The sequence below is a fragment of the Myxocyprinus asiaticus genome, chromosome 37, assembly GCF_019703515.2.
Source record: "Myxocyprinus asiaticus isolate MX2 ecotype Aquarium Trade chromosome 37, UBuf_Myxa_2, whole genome shotgun sequence".
Classification (NCBI taxonomy): Eukaryota; Metazoa; Chordata; class Actinopteri; order Cypriniformes; family Catostomidae; genus Myxocyprinus; species Myxocyprinus asiaticus.
The window spans coordinates 23,466,495-23,494,282 of NC_059380.1; the positions used below are offsets into that span (position 1 = coordinate 23,466,495).

The 27,788-nt window shown below is 39.2% G+C and overlaps 1 protein-coding gene across 6 annotated transcripts; it reads left to right on the top strand.

Moving 5' to 3' along the window:
- Nucleotides 1–452: 452 nt before the first annotated feature.
- On the top strand, nt 453–27,788 carry pank4 (pantothenate kinase 4 (inactive)). 6 transcript variants are annotated; one of them, XM_051675314.1, is made up of 19 exons: nt 453–587; nt 990–1,084; nt 1,580–1,788; nt 7,582–7,765; nt 8,649–8,741; nt 8,842–8,995; nt 10,648–10,829; nt 11,733–11,814; nt 11,915–12,015; nt 14,720–14,875; nt 19,824–19,936; nt 20,114–20,201; nt 20,503–20,654; nt 20,761–20,816; nt 21,334–21,383; nt 23,906–24,010; nt 24,118–24,218; nt 24,317–24,385; nt 24,509–27,788. In XM_051675314.1, exons 1-19 carry the CDS (start codon nt 470–472, stop codon nt 24,735–24,737), a joined length of 2,337 nt encoding a protein of 778 aa, XP_051531274.1. In that variant the 5' UTR covers nt 453–469; the 3' UTR covers nt 24,738–27,788. The 6 variants fall into 6 exon arrangements, with proteins under 6 accessions (XP_051531274.1, XP_051531275.1, XP_051531276.1 ...); XM_051675315.1 differs by having other exon boundaries at nt 990–1,072; XM_051675316.1 differs by having other exon boundaries at nt 453–570.

Consider the following 27,788-nt stretch of genomic DNA (forward strand, 5'->3'; position numbering starts at 1 on the left):
TATAGCCAATTTTACAACTTCCTTACCATGATGATGTAATGTCAACAAAACCTATACCATAAAATGACTGTAAAAATTACAACTTAAACAACTTTACAGCTCAAATAAAACACAAGCTTTAACAGAAGAATTAATGCAAGAGCTTTTATAAAATTATAAGCGTCACATTTCTGTTTAAACACTCCAAAAATTGGCCACATTCACTTTTAATTGTCCACATTCACTTTCATTCTAAGTGCCTCACTGTAACCTTGATTTATTTATTTATTTATTTATTTTTATTATTATTATTATTATTTTTTTTTTTTTTTTAAGAAAAGGAGTAACAAGTCGAATTTAATTTTTGTGGTAATCGACATAATGCCACAAATTTTCCGACGGAACTTTTATTTTGAAAAATGTATCTTCCAAAATCTAATTTGAGGCGTTCTTCACGTCGCGTCGTAGTTTGCAGAACAATCGCAGTAAGATGGCGCTGTCTGGAGTGGAAGGCAGAGGATCTCATAGCATGGATAAGAGCATTACACTCCCCCCGGATGAAATCTTCCGCAACCTGGAGAACGCCAAGAGGTTCGCTATAGATATAGGTATCCTCACACTAAACTTGCATCCTTGTTATTCTCTCGATCGAAGCGCAGTCAGTTGTGTGGTTCGGACGCGTTGTTGGGCAGGGCGGCGTGCGAACCTGTTAGCACGTGCTGCTAATCTGACAGTTCATTCAATACACCTGTTTAATAATACACTACATAACACTACAGATATGGACAGAGAGGCTGTAAACATCGGCGTAGTAACGTTTATCATAGATATAAAGCTGGGTTATTTGTTCAACTAGCCTTCTGGAGTCTTTAATTGTCGTTGATGGAATTAATTTAAAAGAGCCAAGCTCTGATGTAATGTTTTACAGAAAAGTTGCAATATTCATAAATGAGAAAATTAACGGTAAAAATAATAATAAATGTTTCTCATAACCTCATTGAATTTACCAGGTGGCTCTTTGACAAAACTGGCCTATTACTCCACTGTTCAGCACAAAGTTGCCAAAGTCAGGTCATTTGATCATTCAGCGAAGGTAAGCTTGCAGGTATGGTTGTCTCATTTGAGCCGACTAATTTTTTGTAATGTTTGAATATGTTTATTGCAACATAAAAAAGTAGTATTTGACTTATGTACTGTAGTAATAATAACTGCTTTAGTTTAGATCAAATGTCAAACTAGCTACTGTTTCCTCATTAGTAGTGTGACAGTGATTTGACAGGGGTTTGAATTAATTTCCTCCATGAATGAGCTCAAATGATTGCTTTTATAATTGAACAGCTTAATGGGTAAATGCATTATCCACATTATGGCCTGTCCATCTCTTGTTATTAGATTGCTTGGACTCCAGCTTCACTTGGAATGCTTCTTATCTGAGAGCATGTTTCAGGAATTAATGTGCTTGTTCTATAAAATCAATCAAAATTCTCACACAATAACGTGATAATAGCATCATGACTGTGCATTCTTGTTCATCATGTAGTAATAGTATAGCACTATGATTACTACAAATTATAACATTTTTCTTTTTACTGGTTTCCAGGAAACTGATGGAGACCCTCTTTATGAGATATCCGTACAGGAAGAGATCACTGCCCGACTCCACTTTATCAAGTTTGAGAATGCCTATATTGAAACTTGCCTGGATTTCATTAAGGACCATCTGGTCAACACTGAAACCAAAGTCATTAAAGCCACAGGTGGAGGGGCATACAAGTTTAAAGACCTGATCGAGAAAAAGTTAAAGCTCAAGTAAGTGGAATTTTAAAGGTGCACCAAGTAAGTTTTTGTTAATTAAAAAAGCTTTACGCACAAAGACATGAATATTATTTTTTAGAAATGTGTTGAAAATGATGAACACTCACATGAGTTGAAGACACTATTCATATCAGAAACCCAATAAAAGCTGTTTAATTTTACATGGAGCGGGTCACCCCCTCATGGGCGTTGCCATGTTGGCAGCACATGATGTCATGCATGAATAATGCAGCCCTCTACATAGCGAGTAAATCACTCACATGTGACCTAATATCATGCTATGCGATTAAAATGTATTTGATTTACCACTGGTGAGTAAATATTCAGATTTTACTTGCCAGAGCTTGAATTGTGTAATGACAAAGAAGAACTTGAGCACCGCAGTCCCGAATAAGAAGCCGGCGAATAGGAAGCTGGATTCAACCTCGCCTTTTACAGCGTGTTGTGTCTCGTGAGTGCACACTTCGAAAAAATTTGACCGTATTTGGCTGCAGTGGGTCCAGGTCTGTCGTGAACGTGCTGTCACCATCGCTTTAGTTCAGCTGTGAAATGGCCAACACTCTTAAAGTATGGCCACAGACCAGTATTGCACCTGTTGGACATCTGTTAGAAGGTAAAAGTGTAGCAAAACTCGAGAGCTTGTAGAATTGAATTTGAGAACATGTAAATATTTGTACAAGCAAGTCATACACATTATACTAGTAAAAGTTTCCTTTGCTTCGTTCCATGTATTTTGTATCCAAAAACGAGACCCAGATCCTCCACCTGGTTATCTAATGGTTAGACGGAGACCTGAAGAGGCCTTCAAGCCGCAGTGTCTCGCACCCACTGTTAAATTTGGTGGAGGATCGGTGATGATCTGGGGGTGATTCAGCAAGGCTGGAATCGAGCCATGTACAAGGCTATCCTGGAAGAAAACTTGCTTCCTTATTCTCTGACAATGTTCCACAACTCAGAAGATTGGTTTTTCCAGCAGAACAATGCTCCATGCCACACAGCCAGGTCAATCAAGGTGTGGAAGGGGGACCACCGGATCAAGATCCTGTCATGACCAGCCCAATCTCCAGACTTGAACCCCATTGAAAACCTCTGGAATGTGATCAGGATGAAGATGGATGGCCACAAGCCATCAAACAAAGCCGAGCTGCTTGAATTTCTTCCCCAGGAGTGGCATGAAGTCACCTAACAGCCATGTGAAAGACTGGTAGAGAGCATGCCAAGATGCATGAAAGCTGTGATTGAAAATCAGGGTTCTTACACCAAATATTGATTTCTGTACTCTTCCCAAGTTAAATTATTTGTATTGTGTTGTTTAAAAATGAAAATGAACTTGTTTTCTTTGCATTATTTGAAGTCTGCATCTTTTTTTGTTATTTTGACAAGTTGTCATTTTCTGCAAATAAATGCTCTAAATGACAATATTTTTATTTGGAATTTGGGAGAAATGTTGTCAGTACTTTATTGAATAAAACAAAAATGTTAATTTTATTCAAACACTTACCTATAAATAGTAAATCCAGAGAAACTGATTATTTTGCAGTTTTCTCCAGAGCTGTATTTATATATACTGTGTGTGAATGTATGTATATGTGTGTATATATACACTGATCAGCCACAACATTTATTATCTTGTTACTCTGGCACCTGTCAAGGGGTGGGATATATTAGGCAGCAAGTGAACAGTCAGTTCTTGAATTTCACGTGTTGGAAGCAGGAAAAAAGGGCAAGCTTAAGGATATGAACGACTTTGACAAGGGCCAAATTGTGATGGCTAGTCAACTGGGTTTCAGCATCTCCAAAACGGCAGGTCTTGTGGGGTGTTCCCAGGATGCAGTGGTAAATACCTACCAAAAGTGGTCCAAGGAAGGACAACTGGTGAACCTGTGACAGGGTAATGGGTGCCCAAGGCTCACTGATGCGTGTGGGAAGCAAAGGCAAGCCCGTCTGGTTTGATCCCACAGAAGAGCTACTGTACAAATTGCTGAAAAACGTAATGCTGGCCATGATAGAAAGGTGTCAGAACACATCGCAGCTTGCTGCATATGCGTAGCCGCATACCACCACCGCCGAGAGTGCCTACAATGGGCATGTGAGCATCAGAACTGGACCATGGAGCAATGGAAGAAGGTGGTTTGGTCTGATGAATCACGTTTTCTTTTAGATCATGTGGATGGCCGAGTGCGTGTGCGTTGTTTACCTGGGGAAGTGATGGCAGTAGGATGCACTATGGGAAGAAGGCAGGCCGGCGGAGGCAGTGTGATGCTCTGGGCAATGTTCTGCTGGAAAATCTTGGGTTCTGGCATTCATGTGGATGGTACTTTGACACGTACCACCTACCTAAAGATTGTTGCAGACCACATACACCCCTTCATGGCACCAGTATTCCCTGATGGCAGTGGCCTCTTTCAGCAGGATAATGCACCCTGCCACACTGCAAAAATTGTTCAGGAATGGTTTGAGGAAAATGACAGAGTTCAAGATGTTGACTTGGCCTCCAAATTCCCCAGATCACAATTCGATTGAGTATCTATGGGATGTGCTGGACCAACAAGTCCGATTCATGGAGGACCCGCCGCGCAACTTACAGAACTTAAAGGATCTGCTGCTAACGTCTTGGTGCCAGATACCACAGGACACCTTCAGAGAACTTGTGTAGTCTCGATGTGTCGGAGCCGTTTTTGCGGCACGAGGGGATCTACACGATATTAGGCAGGTGGTTTTAATGTTGTGGCTGATCTATGTGTGTGTGTGTGTGTGTGTGTGTGTGTGTGTAAAATATATATATATATATATACACACACACACACAGTTGTGCTCAAAGGTTTGCATACCCTGGCAGAAATTGTGAAATTTTGGCATTGATTTTGAAAATGACTGATCATGCAAAACAAAACTGTCTTTTATTTAAGGATAGTGATCATATGAAGCCATTTATCATCACATAGTTGTTTGGCTACTTTTTAAATCATAATGATAACAGAAATCACCCAAATGGCCCTGATCAAATGTTTGGCCTTGTTACAGACACACAAGGTGACACACACACGTTTAAGTGGTAATTAAAGGTTAATTTCCCACACCTGTGGCTTTTTAAATTGCAATTAGTGCCTGTGTATAAATATTCAATGAGTTTGTTAGCTCTCACGTGGATGCACTGAGCAGGCTAGATACTGAGCCATGGGGAGCAGAAAAGAACTGTCAAAAGACCTGTGTAACAAGGTAATGGAACTTTATAAAGATGGAAAAGGATATAAAAAGATATCCAAAGCCTTGAAAATGCCAGTTAGTACTGTTCAATCACTTAAGAAGTGGAAAATTCGGGGATCTCTTGATAACAAGCCAAGGTCAGGTAGACCAAGAAAGAATTCAGCCACAACTGCCAGAAGAATTGTTTGGGATACAAAGAAGAACTCCCAGGTAACCTCAGGAGAAATACAGGCTGCTCTGGAAAAAGATGGTGTGGTTGTTTCAAGGAGCACAATACGACAATACTTGAACAAAAATGAGCTGCATGGTCGAGTTGCCAGAAAGAAGCCTTTACTGTGCCAGTGCCACAAAAAAGCCCGGTTACAATATGCCCGACAACACCTTGACACGCCTCACAGCTTCTGGCACACTGTAATTTGGAGTGACGAGACCAAAATAGAGCTTTATGGTCACAACCATAAGCGCTATGTTTGGAGAGGGGTCAACAAGGCCTATAGTGAAAAGAATACCATCCCCACTGTGAAGCATGGTGGTGGCTCACTGATGTTTTGGGGATGTGTGAGCTCTAAAGGCACGGGGAATCTTGTGAAAATTGATGGCAAGATGAATGGAGCATGTTATCTGAAAATACTGACAGACAATTTGCATTCTTCTGCACGAAAGCTGCGCATGGGACGCTCTTGGAGTTTCCAGCACGACAATGACCCTAAGCACAAGGCCAAGTTGACCCTCCAGTGGATACAGCAGAAAAAGGTGAAGGTTCTGGAGTGGCCATCACAGTCTCCTTTCCTTAATATCATCAAGCCACTCTGGGGAGATCTCAAACGTGCAGTTCATGCAAGACGACCAAAGACTTTGCATGACCAGGAGGCATTTTGCCAAGACGAATGGGCAGCTATACCACCTGCAAGAATTTGGGGCCTCATAGACAACTATTACAACAGACTGCACGCTGTCATTGATGCTAAAGGGTCAATACACAGTATTAAGAACTAAGGGTATGCAGACTTTTGAACAGGGGTCATTTCATTTTTTTCTTTGTTGCCATGTTTTGTTTTATGATTGTGCCATTCTGTTATAACCTACAGTTGAATATGAATCCCATAAGAAATAAAAGAAATGTGTTTTGCCTGCTCACTCATGTTTTCTTTAAAAATGGTACATATATTACCAATTCTCCAAGGGTAGGCAAACTTTTGAGCACAACTGTGTGTGTGTGTGTGTGTGTGTATATATATATATATATATATATATATATATAATGATACCCCCTTTTTTTTTCAAAATATCTTTAGTTTTCAGTTGCATAACGCTTGTATGTTGTCAAAAGTCTGGTGAGTAAAAACAAAAATTTACTAGCCAATGACGATTCTTTCTCCAACGTGTCCATAGAGAGTTGTAATGACATTAATAATAACATGTTTACTTTATATAGTGCTTTCAGCCAAAGTTCAAACATAAAAATACATGTAAACAAAACAAGCAAACCAAACAATAATACAACAAACACAATATACTGGTGTGAAAATTTGTTTAGAATAAATCCAAGAATGTCCATTATAGGGATGTGTGTAGTGTGAGATGGATAAAAACACAGACTAAAAGTAACAAAACAGAAAATAAACAAACATTTGTGTAAAGCGACAGTACTTGGTAAACAAACTTCCAGGATGACAGGTGTCAGTTTAGAGTCTGTGGAGGTGAGGGCGTGGTCGAGCGCCCGTCTGGAGAGAAAGCGGTAAGGACATCCAGCTGAGATGATTTGTGACTAAGTACAGTTTCCATGTTCACAGTGAGAGTCGGGGGAGATAAAAGACAGCCCAGTCCACTGAAAGAGGGAGAGAGAGCCCTGCTGAGAAGCTGCATGTGTGTTGGCCTCGAAGAAGTGCCTCGAAGCGCTGTTGCTGCTCCGCCCACAGATACATGAGGGCCTGGTGCTGAGCCTGGTGAATGCTGGCGAGGGATCGGAACACTTCATCCAGTGGCGAAGACGACTCTATAGCAGCGTACCTTCCTCCTTATCCCGGGTTTCGGCACCGGTGTAACAGATGTACGTATTTGGATCAAAAGGAGGAAGCGGGAGATGGCGATTCCAGCACAGGAATGTCTTTTAATCAACTCAAAACTCGTTCGCTTTACAGCGCAACAGTACAGCTTCACATGCACACAAACTCAAGGCTCTACAATAGAAAAGATCAACGGCAGCAGCCAACACACATGCAGCTCCTCAGCTGGGCTTTCTCTCCCTCTTTTGGTGGACTGGGCTGTCTCTCATCTCCCCCGACTCTCACTGTGAACATGGAAACAGTAATTAGTCACAGTTCATCTCAGGTGGATGTCCTTACCGCTTTCTCTCTCCCCAGATGGGTGCTCGGTCACATCCTCACCTCCACAGAGTCCAAAACCATAAAAGTTCTGCTGGGACCGATGGGATGAGTAAGAGCCAGCTAAAATGTTACTGAGTGCACCTTTTAAAGCATATTGAAAACAATATCGACATACAGTATGTATTGAGTTTTAGGATTGTAACATCAGTGTTTGATAGTTTTCATGTTAAATGTATTGTATTTTCTCTCTCAGAGTGGACAAAGAGGATGAGATGACTTGTCTTATCAAGGGCTGTAACTTTGTGCTTAAGAACATCCCCCATGAAGCTTTTGTGTATGCCAAACATGCCGACTCTGAATTCCGTTTCCAGAATACACACCCAGACATCTTCCCCTACCTGCTTATAAATATTGGCTCTGGAGTTTCGATTGTAAAGGTATATCCCTTCAGCGGCAAATCTACGACCCCGTTTACACCTGGTTTTAAGATGCATCTCGGGTGATCCGATCACATGTGGTCAGGTGAGACGCATCGTTGTTTACACCTGGTCGCTAATTGCGTCTCCAGTGACCACGTGTGTTCGAATTTGGAGGGGAGGGCCTCTGATTTCATGACGACATTCATCAATCACCGTTACTGTGTTAATGCATGATATTAAAGCGCAACAAATTCAGAAAAGACAAAAGTGCGAACAAATAAGTTTCTTTCAGATGCATCTGAAATTTAATCTAAGCACAAATGCAACATTTCCAGCAGAATTATCTCATATTTTAGTGGAGTGCATGCATTAAAAGGGGCTCCAAATTTTTGTGCTTGCCATCTGTGTTATACTGTATCAGCTTGCATGTTGATATCAGCCACACTGAAGAAGTTCTCGTGCTTATGTATGTTTCTGCTTTTTCAAATTTTCCGAGTAGATGGTTATTTCCTTTTAAAGCTGCTCGTAATCAACAAAGTTTAAATTCATGTTTTAGCGCAGTGCTTGATTGACAGGTGACACTTCACTGCTCTCCAGGACGCAAACAGGACGAATTAGTGTTAACACCTCAAATCCGATGTGGTCACACGCGTTTTTGACTGTCTTCGTATGTTGTTTTTGCGATCTGATCACAAAGTGTTTTAGACCCTGTTAAGCCCTCTATTTAGGGCTGACCACATGTGATCAGATCACCCATAATGCATCTTAATACTAGGAGTAAACGGGGTCTGCAATATGCATCCATAATAGTTATGCCTGGAAAAAAAAAACAGATAGGATTTTGTCAGTCTGCAAACCACATGAAGTTCTAAAAGGGGTGTTCTTGTGTTGTTTTTGGAAGGTTGAATCAGAGGACAAATTTGAGCGTATTGGGGGAAGTTCTATAGGTGGTGGTACTTTTTGGGGTCTTGGAGCTTTACTTACAAAAACTAAGGTAATTGCTTATGTTGTGCAATTTAAACTTGAGAAAGTATTTAATAGAAATGTCAGAATTTTTATTCTTGTTTGGAATTTCCCTCTCCAATCTGACTTAGAGGTTTGATGAGCTTTTGCAGTTAGCTTCCAAAGGACAACACACAAACGTGGATATGCTTGTTAAAGATATCTATGGAGGAGCTTACGGTTCCCTGGGCTTAACTGGTGACCTCATTGCAAGCAGTTTTGGGAAATCTGCCACCACAGATAAAGGTAAAGTAGAAGGGTAAAAATTAGGGATGGGATGATATGGGGATCTCATGATTCGGTTCGATATACGGAATGAGGTTTATGATTGGATATACTCTTGATTCGATATGATAACACTTAAAGTATGGCAGAACATTTTCACTCATTTTTTAAAATGTTTGTGCAAAATAAAGTTCTTTAATACACAATATAAATCTGCAAAGTTTAAATAATAAGAGTGTGACGAGGAGGAGGGCGGAGCCAGGCCCCCAATTGGGCTAATCGGCCGAGGAGAGAGAGCCACATGCAGCTGCCATGTGTGTTTATGTTGTGTGTCTTTATATTTAATTAAAATATTACTTTGACTGTTCAGCCGGTTCCCGCCACCTCCTTTCCCAACCTTAACCTTGTTACAAAGAGCTTCTCATATACCTTTCACTATAAGAAAATATCACAAACAAACGAGCCTTCAGAAATAGTGGGCTACATTCAGGCTGATCAGGTGCAGAATAAGCAGTAGAATTGAACAGAACCTGTCCTGAAAAAGTATGTGAAAGTGTGTATACATATATTGTTTGTGTATATATTTTTTTTTTATAGTTTGTCTTATTATATTCACATTTTAACTTTGAAAATATAAAAAGTATACTTTCTATCAATATTATTTCTTGAAATTGTGTATATATAATAATGATATGAGTTATCAATGTTTGAAATAATGTGTACAATTTACAAGTAAAAACATTAAGAGTACATTCATTTGTATAACAAGCGCTATAATGGTACTATCGCTTTAAGAGTTTAATGCACATCTTACAGACTCTCCACAAGTGTCTCGGTTTTTTAGTGCATCCATGCTATTTATGATCAAAATTAATAATTATTTTTACTTTATGTGACTGTAAGGAACAGAAAGGATGTTAGAAGACATTAAATGAAAGTAGAGTGCAGGATCTTATCTTTGATGGACACACATTACATGGAAAAAATGGTCCGTTTAAATCTCAAGTACAATTCCAGTACTTTTCTAAGAGCTAAATTCAAGCACTTTAAGCAACTTCAACAACCTTGTGTGAACCCTGTAAACAGTGAAGGAAAAAAGCATAGTGGGGTAAAATAAAGCAATAGAGAGATTATGATGTTTGATGGGTCAATTCATTTATGATCACATGGACAGAAAACAATGTTTCAAATTTCGAAATACCGAGTTTTGCCTCGATATGGTTCATCGTTTTTTTGCTTTGCGATATATCGAAATGTAATATTGTCTCATCCCTAGTAAAAATCATGCACTTTGGTTGTAACAACAGGGAGTTTATTGTATGACTTGTTGCTTCCCTAGGAAGAGTCATTTGACCCTTCACCCAATTGGCAGTGTTGTTATTAGTGGGAAATGAAGCCAAAGGTCTTTGGTTTCACAAAGGCATGTGTGAGAGAGACATTTAACCTTCAGTGTTGCTTTTGAAAATCTAAAGTAAGATAAGAAACAAGGCAGGAAGCCTTGTCCAAAATTGTTCGGAGTGTCTGGCTGGTGAGATATGTCATACAGCATAGCAGCATTATTATTGGTTATACTCTAAGAATTTAGCAATATGCATTCACATAGATAGGCAAGTTATATCTTTTTTTTAAAAAAGCCATATAAACTAAGTATACATTTGTTGTATATTGCACAGAGTTCTCCAAAGAAGACATGGCAAAGAGTCTACTCCACATGATAAGCAATGACATCGGACAACTGGCCTGCCTCTATGCCAAACTACATAACCTTACCAGAGTGTATTTTGGAGGATTCTTCATTCGGGGACACCCAGTCACCATGCACACCATCACCTATAGCATCAACTTCTTCACCAAGGTCTCCAAGTTGTTTTTCTATAATCCATTCATGAACTATAGACTATCAATAATTATTACATGTCTCTCTGGAATACTTGATTCTAATTGGCCAGTCGCAGCATTCTGCAGTCAAATATATTTGTATTAAAATCGCAAAACTGTAATTGATTTTTATAGGACTGCTTCAATTCATCGATAAAAGCTATGCTAGTTTCATATCTCTCGTATTACTCCATGGTCTCTTTCTTCTTGAATATGTACTAATGAATATTATATACACTCACTGAGGACTTTATTAGGAACACCTGTACACCGATTGATTCATGCGATTATCTAATCAGCTAATCGTGTAGCAGTGTAATGCATAAAATTATGCAAATACAGGTCAGGAGCTTCAGTTAATGTTAATATCAACCATCAGAATGGGGACTTTTTTTTTTATATCAGTGATTTCGACCGTGGCATGATTGTTGGTGCCAGATGGGCTGGTTTGAGTATTAAATCAATCATCGCTTGAATGCCACAGCCTATTTGAGTATTGTTGTTGACCATGTTGAATCCAATAGAATACCTTTGGAATGTGGTAGATCGGGAGATTCGCAGCATGAATTTGCAGCTGACAAATCTGCAGAGATTGCAATCATGTCAACATGGAACAGAATCTCAAAGGAATTTTTCCAATATCTTGTGAAATCCATGCCACGAAGAATTGAGGCTCTTTTAAGAGCAAAGGGAGGCCCTGCCCAGTATTAGTATTGTGTTCCTAATAAAGTGCTCAGTGAGTGTATATTAATTTGGTAAGTAGCCATGTACAAAGCATGATAATGTACAGTTAGCATTATCCCTTGCTTATTTTGTCAAGATGAAACTGAAAATCTGATTACATCTTGCTGTAACGTGTGATCATTTTGTTTATTTGTAGGGGGAGGTGCAGGCTTTGTTTCTAAGACATGAAGGCTATCTTGGTGCTATTGGGGCCTTTTTGAAAGGGGCAGAAGAGGACAGTAAGTTATTGTCTGGAACACAGTCATCCATGTACTTTTAGTATTTGCTGCAGCAGACACTATGTTTTGCTGATGATTATTGTGATGTTTCTTTGTGTAGACCCTAACCAGTACAGCTGGGGAGAGAACTACGCAGGCAGTTCTGGTCTCATGAGTGTATCTCCAGAACTGAACCCAGTGCAGCGGGCCCGTAGTGGAACAGTAAGTTGACCCAAAGAAGACTGCAGTAAATTTGCTGCTCTTTTCTGAAAGCTAAAGTAGATTGTGCCCATTTAAGAAAAATTCATGTGAGCAATCTGAAACTGAAACGAGATGGCTCATTGATCAATTGAAATGAGATGGCTGTCATTTATTCTTCATTACCTTTTTAAGTTCTCCTTAATGTTCTCATTTCATCTTTTTCTTTTCCTGTTTTCCATCCATTCATCCATCTCTGTTCCTTAACCTTTACCCTCAGTTTCCAGTAAGTATTTTTCCATCCATGCTTTTCTAGTGGTTTTCTCTGCATGCTCTTTGATTGCTTTCAAAAATTACTCATCCTCTTTCCGTTGTGTCATCACTGGTAGCAGTATTTCCTGAAAATACTAGATTTTCAGAAGGCTATTTTTTGGTGGATCTATGCGTGTATTGGATATTAATGGATGTGTTGCATAATACACCTGTTTTTGTTGAGTGCAGAAAGTGTGCAACTGATTTTGTTTTGAACTGGAACTTACTGTCTAGGATGTTTGACAGTTGCTGCAGTGTACGATGGATCTTAAAGGTGGCATTTTGATTGTGCTGTAAGGGATGCAACCACAACTAGAGCACAGCAGTCTGGTTCTAGAAGTCAAAATCCCATTCACTGTTTCCATAGGGAAATTTATTTTAATGATAATTTATAAACCTTTAAAAACAGAACCACCGTGAGCTTTGAGGTTGTTATTCGTCAGTATATGCCTCAGTTGAAGCCATCAGTCTTATAAAATATATATATATTTTTAATAGTGGAAGTTTTGGTGAAGAACTACACTACCCATGATCCTCCAGAGATTCACCAATCAGAGAATTGTGGCAAACAAAGCCAGCCCACTCCCATGACACACTGTGAATTATGAAATCAAGTTAGTCTTCCTACACTCTCAAACTACTTTGTATATAAAAGATTATTTTGCAATAAACGTAAAATATATTGTTTATATCCACCTTTTTCCTGAACGTGGAAGTGTTCCACGGTTCGACTGTTTTCAATTTCCGGTCTCCAGTGTTATCACTCGCATTGGTGTATATTCTTAGTGGTAATGTAATGTTTAAGGTATTACATTTGTAAAATTGGTCAAAAAACATGTGGCTGGATAGTGCTGATACTTTACAGAGTCAAGATGACAGTTTGTTTAATGACAGTGCCTCACTGGAGTGTGTAGATGTCATGAAGCGATGGTCTGAGGTTAGTTACGTTGATATCATTAACTACTTTGAGTTGCAATGACAACCAACAACAGCACAAATGAATTTTTACTCCAAAACAACTTAAATGGTTGTTGCTCTTCATCTGGATTGTCGTTTCGATAGTTTTTAAAGTGCGTCTCGAGACTAGAAACAGAAAACAGGCAACTAAAATCATCATGGTGCCGCCCAGTGGTTGCTCAGGAAAACTGTGGATACTTGTAATCAACGACTCAAAATCGATAGTTGTATAATTGTTTTATAGAGCACAACAGTCGGGTTCCGGAAGTAAATTCCCATTAATTTTTTCCATAGACACTAATAAACCTTTAAAGACAGACCTACCATGAGCTTCGAGGTTGTTCATCGGTGGTATATGTTCCTGTTGAAGCCATCAGTTGGAGTTATTTCAACTTCATTGTTTCAAAATCATGTTCAATAGCAGAGTTCCTGATGAACAACTACAATAGCCGTGGTCCGGTAGAGAGATCCACCAATCAGAGAACTGCAACCAATCAAGCACAGAAGCGACTGCCCACTCCCATGATGTACTGTGAATGACGCAAACGAGTGGATCTCCCTTCACCCTCAAACTACTTGTATACAGTTTGTATGTATTGGAATATTTTGCTATAAACAAACTATATTGCTTCTAATCAACAACCGAATATCAATAGTTTTGTATATTTCCATCGTTTTAATTTCGATTACATCATTTGCAATTCTTCATTAGATTGTTGTTTGTGCCCTTGTGAAAGATGGTAAGTACACAGTCTTGTACCTTTGTCTTTTTGTCCGATTTTCAAATACTTTTTTGCTTCAAAACAAAGATTATAATGTGATTCACCTCGGAACTAGTCAGTTTGATTCATGGCTTAGAATGAGGTCTATGGAAGAAATGAATGGGAAATTTACTTCCGGAACCCCGGCGGCTGAAAAGTTGGGCGGGCACTGTTGCGCTCTTGTATTTAATTTGATTGTTATTTGCAATACTTCATGGGATTGTAGTTTATTTCCTCATGAAAAATGTGAGGGTACATAGTCTTGTATCTTTGTCTTTTTGTCCAATTTCCAAAAGTTTTATTATTATTTTTTTAAATCAAAGCTTGTAAAATTGTGATTTACCTCGGAACTGGTCGGTTTGGTTCACGGCTTAGAACTCTTCTATTAAGGATGCTATGAAATCCCTGTGGAAAAAATGACTAGGTAAAATACTTCCAGAACCAAGATGACTGAAAAAGTGGTCTAGCACTGTTACGCTCTATTATGTTTTAATCTGGATAGTGCATTAAGAAATAATATTACTCTAATTACTGAATCCTTAAGTTAGAAATATTTGATGGTGTATTTTTTTTTTAACCTCTTAGTGTGACCAAAATGTCAGCCAAGTATATACTGCAGTTCCTGTCCCATTATGAAAACTAATTGACTAAATAGTGATCCATGCTGTACATTTTGGGTACTTCTCTTTTGTCTCCAGTTTGACATGCTGGAGATGGACCGCTTGGAGAGGCAGCTAGTGAACCTGCCCCTGTTGCAGGACCCATCCTCTTATATCCCAGACACAGTGGACCTGACTGAGGATGCTTTGGCTCGAGAGTACTGGCTCTACTGCTTTGAGGACGCATTGGATGGGGTGAGGGCTCAAGCCTCTTTTTCTCATTCTGTGGGCCCTATTTTCATGCCTGTGTTAAGCGCAGGACTATCCACTACGTCTTATCCTATTTTCATGCCAGGGCACTGCGCAATAGGGAATGTTTGTGTTATCTGTGGCCGTATGCCTGCAAACAGTGGGTGCATTTGGGAGGTCCATGTAATTGAAGTGGTGCAAGGCTTAACTTGCTGTTTATGTGAGGAATAAGTAACTGTTCTTGATTTGCTCCTCGTTTTCTTAAATATCCCAATGCTGTTTTACTAAGTGAGAAACTGCTGCATATGATTCAGTGAGATAGTAGTCCGAATGAATTTACTGAAAAGAAATGACTGAAAAGAATGATTCATTCATGAATTGGACATCACTAGTTCTGTTTCTACACAGCCGACAGAAATACAGTACACATGTCATAATAGCTTGTATTGTCAGTCAGACAAATACCAGATAAGTCTTGAGAATTCATTGTAATTTTTTAAAGGGACTCTACTGATCTCGGGGTAAAGTCCAAGTCCACACTTTTTCGATTCAGAGTCAAGACCATGTCCAAATGCTCCCGAGTCAATGACAAGACCAAGACCATAAAAAGATGGGGCTCTATTTTCATAATGGTGCTAGGCACAGGGCAACGGTGTGCGCTACGTCTTGTCCAATTTGTGTGAGTGCTAATTCTGTGTAATTTTTGTGCTAGCTCAAGTGGACGTGGGTGGGAGTGTTTGCACTATCTGTGGGTGTATGCACACAAACTGTGGGTTGTTGATGAAGTGGCGAAAAGCGCTATTTGATCTGAGAATATCGGTGCAAAGTCTAAAATCAGTTTCTGCATTTGTAGTTTAAGGATTCCACCAGCAGATGATATCAAAGAGCTGTCGATCACTTTTAATACTAACCATGATTTGTGTCAGTAGATCAATAATAATAATACGTTTTTTTTTTTTTTTTTGTATAGCGCCTTTCCAAAGCTTCTGGACGCTGTACACAGGGCTCCAGACTGCGACTAAAATGGTTGCAAATGCGACCAAAAATAATTGATTGCGAAAATAGTTTAAAATCTAGTCAGTCAGGTCAGTCGGGTTGTGTACGTTCATATGCGGTTTCGTCAGATATATAGTGAGTTATTGAATACATCTTTAGAGCGCGCACCAGTTGTCTGACGCCGCTTTTCACCCGTTCTGTTGTGATGATCTCGCTGCACCCATGGAGCTATAAAATACCTGGAGAGAGCTATCCGTTAGCATCCTCATTCATCTCTATGAATGCTCAGCTAGTGCAGGGTTCCCAGAAAGTTAGCGAAATGGAGGCTGTCATCTTTGCTCATGGGCGCTCAGTTCCAGGATCAGGTGTCACATGACTGATCACTCATCAATGGGAATAGATAGGAAAAAATATAAATCAATTTCACGCTTTTAAGAGCCATTCAAAAACAATCCGTCACCGGATGACGATGTGCTATAATGTAATGAAATAAATGTAAATGGTTCTTGGGAAAAAAAAAAAAAATTCGTCATAAAACACTGCTACTTTTAAATGGCTGTCTATGGAGAAACATGATTTTTGCCATCGGATGGTGTAGTTCCAGCATCTACCAGCAGGTGCTAACACACACAACAACAAACCCAGCAGGAGAGATTTGTGAACAAATGACTCTTTTAAACTGGGTCTTTTTCATGAATCACCTGAAAAGAACTGAGGGGGTTAACTCGGGAGCACAGGTGTTATTTTTTTTTTTTTTTTTTTTTTTTTTTTTTTTAATTTGGAATGCCCAATGGGCTCTTAAGTCCTCCTGATGGCGTAGTGGCTCGCCTCAATCCGGGTGGTGGAGGACGAATCTCAGTTGCCTCCACGTCTGAGACCGTCAATCTGCGCATCTTATCACATGGCTTGTTGAGCGCGTTACCGCGGAGACATAGCGCATGTGGAGGCTTCACACTATTCTCCGCGCCATCCACGCACAACTCACCAGAGAGCGAGAACCACACATTATAGCGACCACGAAGAGGTTACCCCATGTGACTCTACCCTCCCTAGCAACCGGGCCAATTTGGTTGCTTGGGAGACCTGGCTGGAGTCACTCAGCACACCCTGGATTCGAACTCACATCTCCAGGGGTGGTAGTCAGCGTCAATACTCGCTGAGCTACCCAGGCCCCCTCAGGTTAGCAGTTTGAATCAGTCACTTTCTCAGCGAATGATCCATCAGTGTGTTCACAACTGGGAGCAAAGACATTTCAAAATAAGAGTCCCATGTGTATTTCGGGCTTCTTTATAATTAAAAGTCCCGCACTCACCCCACGCTTCCTGTAGCACTTGCCATAGATGTGTCTTGTCGGGCACTTCTCACGCACCTTACAGTCTAGCTGATCCCACAAAAGCTCAATGGGGTTAAGATCCATTACACTCTTTTCCAGTTATCTGTTGTCCAATGTCTGTGTTTCTTTGCCCACTCTAACCTAAGTGGCTTTTTCTTTGCAATTCTTCCCATAAGGCCTGCACTGCTGAGTCTTCTCTTCACTGTTGTACATGAAACTTTTGTGATTGGTAGAATTCAATGAAGTTGTCAGCTGAGGACATGAGGCATCTTTCTCAAACTAGAGACTCTGATGTACTTATCCTCTTGTTTAGTTGTACATCTGGCCTTCCACATCTCTTTCTGTCCTTGTTAGAGCCAGTTGTCCTTTGTCTTTGAAGACTGTAGTGTACACCTTTGTATGAAATCTTTTTTTGGCAATATCATGCATTGCATAGCCTTCATTCCTCAAAACAATGATTGACTGATGAGTTTCTAGAGAAAGCTGTTTCTTTTTTTGACATTATTGACCTAATATTTACCTTAAGACATGCCAGTCTATTGGATACTGTCAACTCAAAAACAAACACAGAGACAAGGTTAAGCTTCATTTAACGAACCAAATAGCTTTCAGCTGTGTTTGATATAATGGCAAGAGATTTTCTAGCACCAAATTTGCAATTTAGCATGATTGCTCATGGATAAGGTGTTGGAGTGATGGCTGCTGGAAATGGGGCCTGTCTAGATTTGATCAAAAATGACTTTTTTCAAATAGTGATGGTACTGTTTTTTTACATCAGTAATGTCCTGACTATACTTTATGATCAGTTGAATGCCACTTTGGTGAATTAAAGTACCAATTTCCTTCCGAAACAGCAAAATCTGTACATTATTCCAAACTTTTGTGTGTGTGTGTGTATATGTATATATGTATGTGTGTGTGTGTGTGTGTGTGTGTGTGTGTGTGTGTGTATATATATATATATATATATATATATATATATATATATATATACACACACACACAGAGAGAGAGAGAGATGTAGCTTTTGACACTAAGTAAAAGCTTTTCGACAGTACTAAATAAAATAAAAGAATTATCTCTTATATTTGTATAAATGATGAAAGGGGTGTGAACATTGATGAGACAAAAGGGGAATACAAACGTACCTATCTTCTCAACTATATACACTGTTTATTAAACCTCCGATTAATGGGTTATCAGCTGTCTTCCTTCTGCTTTCTATCTTGTTTCTGAACAGCAATCTAAATCGAGCAATTATATGATTTGGTGACTAAAAACAGCCATTTGGCTCCTTAATGCTTCAGTTAAGGAGCCAATGGCTCCCTAGTCATTTTCACCATAAATTCAACATAACACATTAAACAACAAAACATATAACTAATATACATTTACAAAACAATGAACAATGGGAGAGAAGAAAAACTTATTTCAAGCAAGTGAGACACAGGCGAGTATGACATGGCCGACAGTCCCAGAGTGTCTGATAGAGAACAAATACAGCACATACATCAGGGTCCAGAGCTGCGCAGGCAACAGTTCAGTCACGGAGCAGGGGATGCATTGCATACAGCCCATTTATGCTACCAAATTCTTATGAATGGTCTGTCTTCAATTATATCTACGTTGTTTGACAGGCATTGGAATATATTATAGGATGCAGACGGTGCAATAACCGGAGAAGAACCTCAGAATGAAGTTGAACTTGACCCAGCCCATTAGCACTGCGCTTTGTTTCGCCAACCCACATGTGCCTAGACTTGGTGCATGCTTGCATGAAACAATCAAAACCTCATGACCATGCCCACTGACCTTGAACGTATGACATATCGCATAGTGCTGCACTGAAGGCATAGCACTCTTAAAATAGGTCCCATGTTCTCTAGTACAACAACTCTGCCATATGACAATGCCATCTCTGTATTAGAGGTTGACCGATTGTGAATTTTGCCGATACGTATAACTAAGGTGGTGAGAAAGCCCGATAACAGATTAATCAGATGATAGTATTAAAATTGATTTATAGAATCCCAGATGCAGTTTATTGTTCAACCAAAATCCTTAAAATAACCAGAAAAAATTAAGATTTGGTGCATAATGTGGAACTTTTTAGTATAAACAAGCCCAAAACACACTGGGGACTCATATTTTGAAATAACAACATTATGGAAAAAACTGTTGGCCACTATCACCATTGATTTTTGCCGGTAACGATAGTTACAAAAAAGCAACTATCGGCACTGATTAAATGGTAAAAACAATATATCTGTCTACTTCTACTCTGTATGTTCATAGACTTTACACCTTAGTAATGACAGTGAGAACCTTAAATAGTAATTTAATTGAAAATACACAATGAAGAGTTAATACAGGAGAATTATTTTCTAGACTTATTCTACCTGACCAATTACAGAGAACATCAGGGCCACTAAACTCAATTTTATTTTACACTAATTACCATTCTACCTGCCTATTCTATTTACATAGCTCTTACTCTGAGCTATAAACCATATAACATTCAGTTTGCCATTAGAGAGACTATTTTGCAATCTCTCTTGCCATCAAAGCCCTCTATAGGCAAACATGGATCCACATGGTCATAACTTCAGCTTGCTTTTTGTACAGGTGGTGAAGCGAGCTGTGGCTAGCCAGAGAGACCTGCCTGAGGCTGCCGAGAGGGCGGAAAAGTTTCGCCATAAATACCGTCACAAACTACAAACTCTCCGGCACCAGCCTTTGTAAGACCACCACGAGCCTCTGTCACAGCTTATCATGGATCCATTCTTCATCTTGCCTGATATCTGTGCCTTAATATTTCTGCAAGATCTTTGTAGAGATAGGATATTTGACACAATCTAGTGCTGTTGGAAGTTGAGTTTCTTTCTTCTAATGTAGCTTGCCTCTCTCATCTCTAGTGCTTATGGATCCCTCACCGTCCGAAGTCTTTTAGACACAAGAGAACACTGTTTAAACGAGTTCAACTTTCCTGACCCATACTCTAAGGTTTACTTTGAATCATCTCTATCCTTTGACTCTTTTTTTTGGCTCTTGTATAGTCTGTCGTATTACATCAATTACCCACAATCGGTTATTTGAATTTGTGTTAAAAAATAATTATCTATTTTTTTGTTTAGATTGTTCCAATGTCTGCCTCTGTGTGCCTGTAGTCTGTCTCTGTTCCATTGGCTAAACCATTTTGATGAAAAAAAAAACATTCATTTTAAGTGTCTTTTGTTATCCTGTTGTTAGTGGAATATGGAGGAAAAGTTTGTCTGACTCAGTCTGATTTCCCCCCCCCCTGAAGATCAAGCAGAAGGAAAATGACATGGCACTGAAATACTATATGAAGGTGGTGAAGTCGGTGGAGGAGCTGAGCTGGGAGCAGAGACAGTTCGCTCTGGTCAAAGGCCTTTTGGCCGGCAACGTTTTTGACTGGGGAGCCAAAGCCGTTTCAGAGTGAGTATGCTACAAAAGTTTGAGAGAGGGAGTTTTGATTTGTGGGTGGAAGTATTTTAAAGTTTTAGCGCCCGTAAGTATATCCATACCTTTACTTGTTTTTTAGTGTGCTTGAGTCAGATCCAGAGTTTGGGTTTGAACAAGCAAAACAACAACTGCAAGGTATGAACACAGTCACATAATCATGATATTACTTGCACAGAAAAAAATATCATATTACAAAGGCTTTTGTATTCATAAAGGAAATTTAATTTTGAGTACTAGTGTATCTCCATTAAAAAAAAACAGGTAACACTTTACAATAAGGTTTCATTTATTAACATTAATGTATTCGGTATCATGAAATAATGAACAATATCTTTTTCAAAACATTTTTTAATCTTTGTTAATGTTAGTTGATAAAAATACAATTCTTCATTGTTAGTTCATGTTAGCTCATAATGCATTAATTAACATTAACAATACAGCTTTTGATTTGAAAAATGTTGTAGTATATGTTGAATTTAACATTATTAACTGTGATTTAAGAAATGCTGTAAAAGGATTGTTCATTGTTAGTTCATGTTAAATAATGTTGTTAACTAATGGCTAACAAATGAAACCTTATTGTAAAGTGTTACCAAAAAGACTTTATACATACTATTTATTAATATCTTTAATACACATTTTATGTTCCCAGTGCGGCCGTGGCTTGTGGATTTCTACAACCAGTGGATTGAGAGATTAAAGGTGAGATCTTAAATTGACCATGACTTCAACAGGGCTCTCAAATGCCACATTGAGCTGCATAGTTAACTGCAGTCATTCACTGTATTCAAGTGGTTCCCCAATGGGGTGCTTCCAGGACTGGCTAGGGTTGCTGCAAAATCTCTGCTCAGTTTAATATTTTAATAGCCACCTATTAAAAGTACAAGCAGTACCGAACACTGACCGGCAGCTTTCAAATGCTCACATGAGCGTGAGTGCTCGTGGTGAATGCAGCTGCTTGCGTAAATATTTACATGTGCTCAAGTCAAAATGCGATATGTATGTAAAAACAGCCGGTAATGTATTACAGGTATAAACAGACGGGACAAAAAATCGTATCTCAAAATATCCGATCTGTGTAATGTGTAAATTCAGCCTAATAGACCTGCTGCAGCTGTTATAAGCCTATCGTTAATATTAATCAAACAATAATATTGACAAGAGAGAGAAGAGCGCTCACCATCTTTGGATCGATAACTTTAGTAACTGTAAGCCGAATAAATTTCATTGACAGGTCTGCTTTTGAGACAAACTCAAATCTGTATTTATCTACGTATATCTAAAAATCAAACACTAAATATTGTCAATAATTTTAGTAGTTTTATTTTTTATTAGTAGTTTACTTTTTTTATTTTTTTATCAAAATTGTTTAATGTTTAATTGCTGCTGTTACTGAAAAGCTTAAAGCACTGTGTGGTCCCTGTTCTCTATTTTATTTACTAGCTCTTGAATAATTCTTTAAAAAGCTTGAAGCAATGTTTAGGAGGAACACTTGAAGGCTAAATTATTTACATTTAATTTGTTAATATTTACATCAATATTAAGCTTTTTAAATAAATGTGTGTTTTCAATCACATATTTATTTATTTTTCAGTAGTTGGGGTGCCATGGGGAAAAAGGGGCTGCCGTGTCCTAACAAGGCATGACGCAATAAAGCATCATGCAATAAAAGTTCTCTCTTCCATGTTAATATGAGGCTTTGTCCTAATCAGCTGCAACCCCAACAAGTGACAAGACATTTTGTAATTTTGCTCCTATTTTAGTGGCAGTTTGCTGGATAGCCCCACCCACAACAAAATCTCATTGGTCCAAAATTCTGCTTCACATATCATTAGGGGTGTGACAGTTTGCTCTGACTTTGATTCGATTACGATTCTCTACCTAACGATTACGATGCATAGTGATGCATCATGAAATCTGAAACCAGTAATTACAGATGAAATGTCATGTGCAGGCAGATATGATCCAGGTTTTAATTGAGCAGGGTCATAGAATGAAAAACTGTCTATAAGTAGTAGCATGTAAAGGCGGTAACACGTGATCTGGGGGAACCATATTCATTTTGGGGTAGGGAAAGAGGTGCCAGGTGACTAAACGGAAGTGCCTCCGCTTGTCAAGCCCGTTTACGAGAATTCAGTCGCATTGTCATGCAGGACTGTTTGCGGCTCACGCTGCGAAAGATAAAAAATATTTAATCTTTTCGCGGCTGCAGTGTCATTGACCAATTACTGGTGACTTATCAACTGGTTAGTTCCCTTCAGAACAGTCTGCAATCACTCCTTATTTGTAGCATTCACTATAAAGAGAATTAATTAACGAATGTGTGTTTTTGTTTACAGCCAATGTCTGCCCACCAGTCACATTTATTTAAGCCAAGTTCTATTCGTGGTTAAACTGTTTTATGGAGAAATTATAAATTTTATGGAGATACAAAAGCAATATTAACATGATATTTCGTAATCGGGGTAGAAGGCAACATCAACTTACATTGGTCAAATGGATGCAAACAGTTTTGAATAATGACACAAAGCCGAACTCGGCAGTATCCATCCATTTATACATCCATTTTATCCTATGTAGGTTCACAGGGTGAACTCGGCTGCAAAATTCTTTTGAAAGTGCACTTTCTTTCCCTTTAATCTCATGTGCTATATATACACACACACACACACACCGATCAGCCACAACATTAAAACCAACTGCCTAATTTTGTGTACGTCCCGCACATGCTGCCAAAACTGGGCCAACCCGCATCTCAGAATAGCATTCTGAGATGCTATTCTTCTCGCCACAATTGTACAGAGCGGTTATCTGACTTACCATAGACTTTGTCAGTTCGAACCAGTCTGGCCGTTCTCTGTTGACCTCTCTCATCAACAAGGCATTTCCATCTACAGAACTGCTGCTCACTAGATTTTATTTATTTTTGGGGGGTTTTTTGGCACCATTCGGTGTAAATTCTAGAGACTGTTATGTGTGAAAATCCCAGGAGATCAGCAGTTACAGAAATACTCAAACCTGCCCATCTGGCACCAATAATCCTACGTTTTTAGGCAGTTGTGAAAAATGTTGTATAGATGTCAAATAATTTCTTATATAAATAATATCTGTTTTAAGATATGTGTACTAGGGATTGACTATTCAAAGTATGTTTGTTTAACAGTCTATGAAGTCTTCCTGGAGAGTTTTGATTGAACACTGTGCTTGCTGGCTTTCTTTTACAGGGTCCTCCTCATAAATGTGCATTGTTTTTCGTAGATAATAGTGGAATAGACATTATACTCGGGGTTTTCCCTTTCATTAGAGAACTCCTCATCAGGGGCACGGAGGTATGTTAATGACAACAACAATATGCCTCAAAAAGAAATTCTAATGGTTGGGTGTATCAATGTGGTTATTAGGTTTTAGTTACATATGGAAACATGTTGACTTGCAGGTTGTGCTTGCCAGTAACTCTGGCCCTGCGCTGAATGATGTCACAAATGGTGAGCTGCAGATCCTAACTGAAAGAATAGCCGCCATGGACCCTGTCATTCAGTGAGTGCTCACTCTCTCTACAGCACACTGAAATAATATACAATAAAAGATTCACTGATTCAAAAGATCTTGTTTATTTGCATTTTCCATTTTTGCAGGGCTGCACTCAAAGAGGACAGGCTCGCTTTGGTGCAGAATGGTTCTAGCTCTCCTTGTTTAGACTTGAGGTACAAAGTGTTTTTTTTTTGTTTTTTTTCCTGATGTGTTAGAATGAAACAGACATTCATGTGTGCACTTCAAAGAGTTCCTCCTTCAGTCCCTGTCCTCTTCCTTTGTTCTGAATTCTTCAGTCGCCTCGACAAAGTCCTGGCCACAGTCGTCAGGGATCGTGGCACAGATCTGGTGATCATTGAAGGTATGGGCCGGGCCATCCACACAAACTACTATGCCATGCTAAGCTGTGAGAGCCTTAAACTGGCTGTCATCAAGAACTCCTGGTTGGCAGAGCGTCTCGGAGGCAAGATCTTCAGTGTAGTCTTCAAATATGAAGTCCCTTCTAAATCCCATGGGCAACATTAGGGAAATAAAAATGTTTTAGAGGTAAATGCTGAGAGCTGGAAGGTGTTGTTCCTATGTGCTTTCTTAAAATTTCTGTGTGAGATTGACATGATGATTGTTTTTGTGGGGGGGGGGGGGGATTTTCTTTTGCTCTTTATTTTTTAAAAATCAAAATCAATAATAAGGGGGCAGTCGTGTGTGCCTGCTTAGAAATTGAATGTGCGCGTCTGCCGTGGCCTCACTTGTAACAACTGGATGACAGCTGTAGGGCTTTTTCTTGTAATGAGATTGAATTTTACTGTTCTCGGGCCAGATTCTGTTGCTGATGGACACTCCATTGGATACAGAATTGATTACAATGACAAATATGATGTTAATGAATGGTTTGAAACAGCCTGTATAATGAGAGCCTATAATGTTAAAGGCCTTTATGTTCTTTATGGAGCTTCAAAATTTTGGTTTCAAAACCAAAAAAATTTCATTCAAATTCAGCAGCAGAAAGTCATACACATCTGGGATGGCATGAGGGTGAGTAAATGATAAAATAATTGTCATTTTTCGGTGAGCTATCCCTTTAAATCTACCATGACTAAACATATTTAAAAATATAATCATATAAAACTTACAAAGAACATTGACAGATTTTGTCATTGTAGACTGGTTTAGAAGTCTTTTTAGATATTTTCTGTACTTTAAGTTTTTAACTAGCAAATTTTGTTTCTGCCACACTGAAGCATATCTCATCCAGATGGCAATGTATTTTAATGGCTATCGCCTCGGTTTCCATGACAACATTTTGTAGTGACAATGATTTCCTTATTGATACATTGAGCTTTGTTGACATTCCTACTGTGGAGACATAAAGCTAAATATGTAACATGGATATGTGCCTTGAGCTTGTAGGAAACACCGTGGTAACCCAACTGCAGTGAATCACTCTAGATTCTTGCATAAAATAGGTACACTTGGTCTTTTGAAAAACTAAGTTGCACAATTTATGGATTTAGATTCATCACACCCCAACCCACTGTTGAAAGTGATGCCCACAGGAGGACAGACTCTAATGTAAAGAAGGACAAAAGGATTTAAAATGGGTTGTGCATCCATTAACACTAGGTGTCAGTGTTGTTACAGTATATAATTAGTTCCATACATATATCTGTTTTGATTAGGGCAGATGCTAATGTGACAGACTTTAAATCCCCCTCCCCAGGTTTCGAGCTGTAGGAAAACTGAGAGGCATCACAGTCTGTTGTGACTGCTTCAGATATTGCGCCATTGAAATGTAATACACTTGTCCTCGACTCTAGTGCAGCTCTCACTTTCTACCATTTGTGGAAATCTTTATAATCTAAAATCCATTTCATTGCCTCAATATCACAGATCTTTTCTTTTGGAAGAGAGAGAGACGGAGAAATTGAAACATCACTTCAGTGTTTTCTGTCTTAAAACAGTTAAGTTTTTAAGGTAATACACAGTCGTTAGTTTGTGGGCACCAAAAGTCAATGCAAAGTATTTTCAGGGCTATGTTACGTAGTAAGAAGCACAGATTGTTTCTGTCAATGTATAATTTGTCTTGAATTATCTCTTTGTGTTTATGTAGCCTATATACACAGATCAGCCACAGCATTAAAACTACCTGCCTAACATCGTGTAGGTCCCCCTCGTGCTGCCAAACAGCTTTGACCCGTAGAGGCATGGACTCCACAAAACCTCTGAAGGTGTCCTGTGGTATCTGGCACCAAGACGTTAGCAGCAGATCCTTTAAGTCCTGCAAGTTGCAAGGTGGGGCCTCCATGGATCTTGTTGAACTTGTTGGTTCAGCACATCCCATAGATGCTCAATCGGATTGAGATCTGGGGAATTTGGAGGCCAAGTCAACACCTTGTCATGTTCCTCAAACCATTCCTGAACAGTTTTTGCAGTGTGGCAGGGCACATTATCCTGTTGAAAGAGGCCAATGCCATCAGGGAATACCGTTGCCTTGAAGGGGTGTACGTGGTCTGCAACAATCTTCAGGTAGGTGGTACGTAGGTTTCCCAGCAGAACATTGCCCAGAGCATCACACTGCCTACGCCGGCCTGCCTTCTCATGGTGCATGCTGTTGCCATCACTTCCCCAGGTAAACGACACACCCGGCCTATCACGTGATCTAAAAGAAAATGTGTTTCATCAGACCAGGCCACCTTCTTCCATTGCTTCATGGAAGAATGTGGTCCTCTCTCTCTGCGAGTACGTGGTGAGTTGTGCGTGGATGCGAAGTGCGGAGAATAGAGTGTGGAGAATAGCTTGAGCCTCCGCGCTAGGTCATGCGCTCAACAAGCCAAGGGATAAAATGCACGGATTGACTGTCTCAGACGCGGAGGCAATTGAGATTCGTCCTCCACCACCTGGATTGAGGCGAGTCACAATGCCAGCATGAGAACTTAGAGCACATTGGGAATTGGGCATGCCAAATTGGGGAGAAAAGGAGAGAAAATCCAAAAACAAAAAAACTGACTGTTCACATGCTGCCTAATATATCCCACCCCATGACAGTTGCCATTGTAACGAGATAATAAATGTTATTCACTTCACCTGTCAGTGGTTTTAATGTTGTGGCTGATCGGTTTTATGTGTGGCCCACATAAAAAAAAATGTGTCATGAATTGCATACAAATTGGGTAAATGTTACCTATTTTCAGTATTTTAAGCACAGTGTGTACAACAACAACCTCAACTAAAGGAACTGATGGTCTAGAATGTGTAATATGTGTTTAAGAGTTAAGTGGGGCAGAATCTTTGAAATGGCCATCAAATGGGCGTTGCTAATACCTTGTGAAAGGTGCTTTCTTAGACTAAAGTGGTTTGTACAGTACTCATTCATCATCTGTCCAAAGCCTTACTTTACTGGTGCATTCATTTTGTGAAATATGTAAAAATCAACTGTAAATATAATGTAAGCATGTACATAAAATTTACCGTTAATTTGGATATTTTACAGCATATAAGAAAAATATTTTAGAAAAATATGCTCTCTTGACAATCACATGTAATTCTATGTTAAATATATTTTACAATGTATTCACTCAA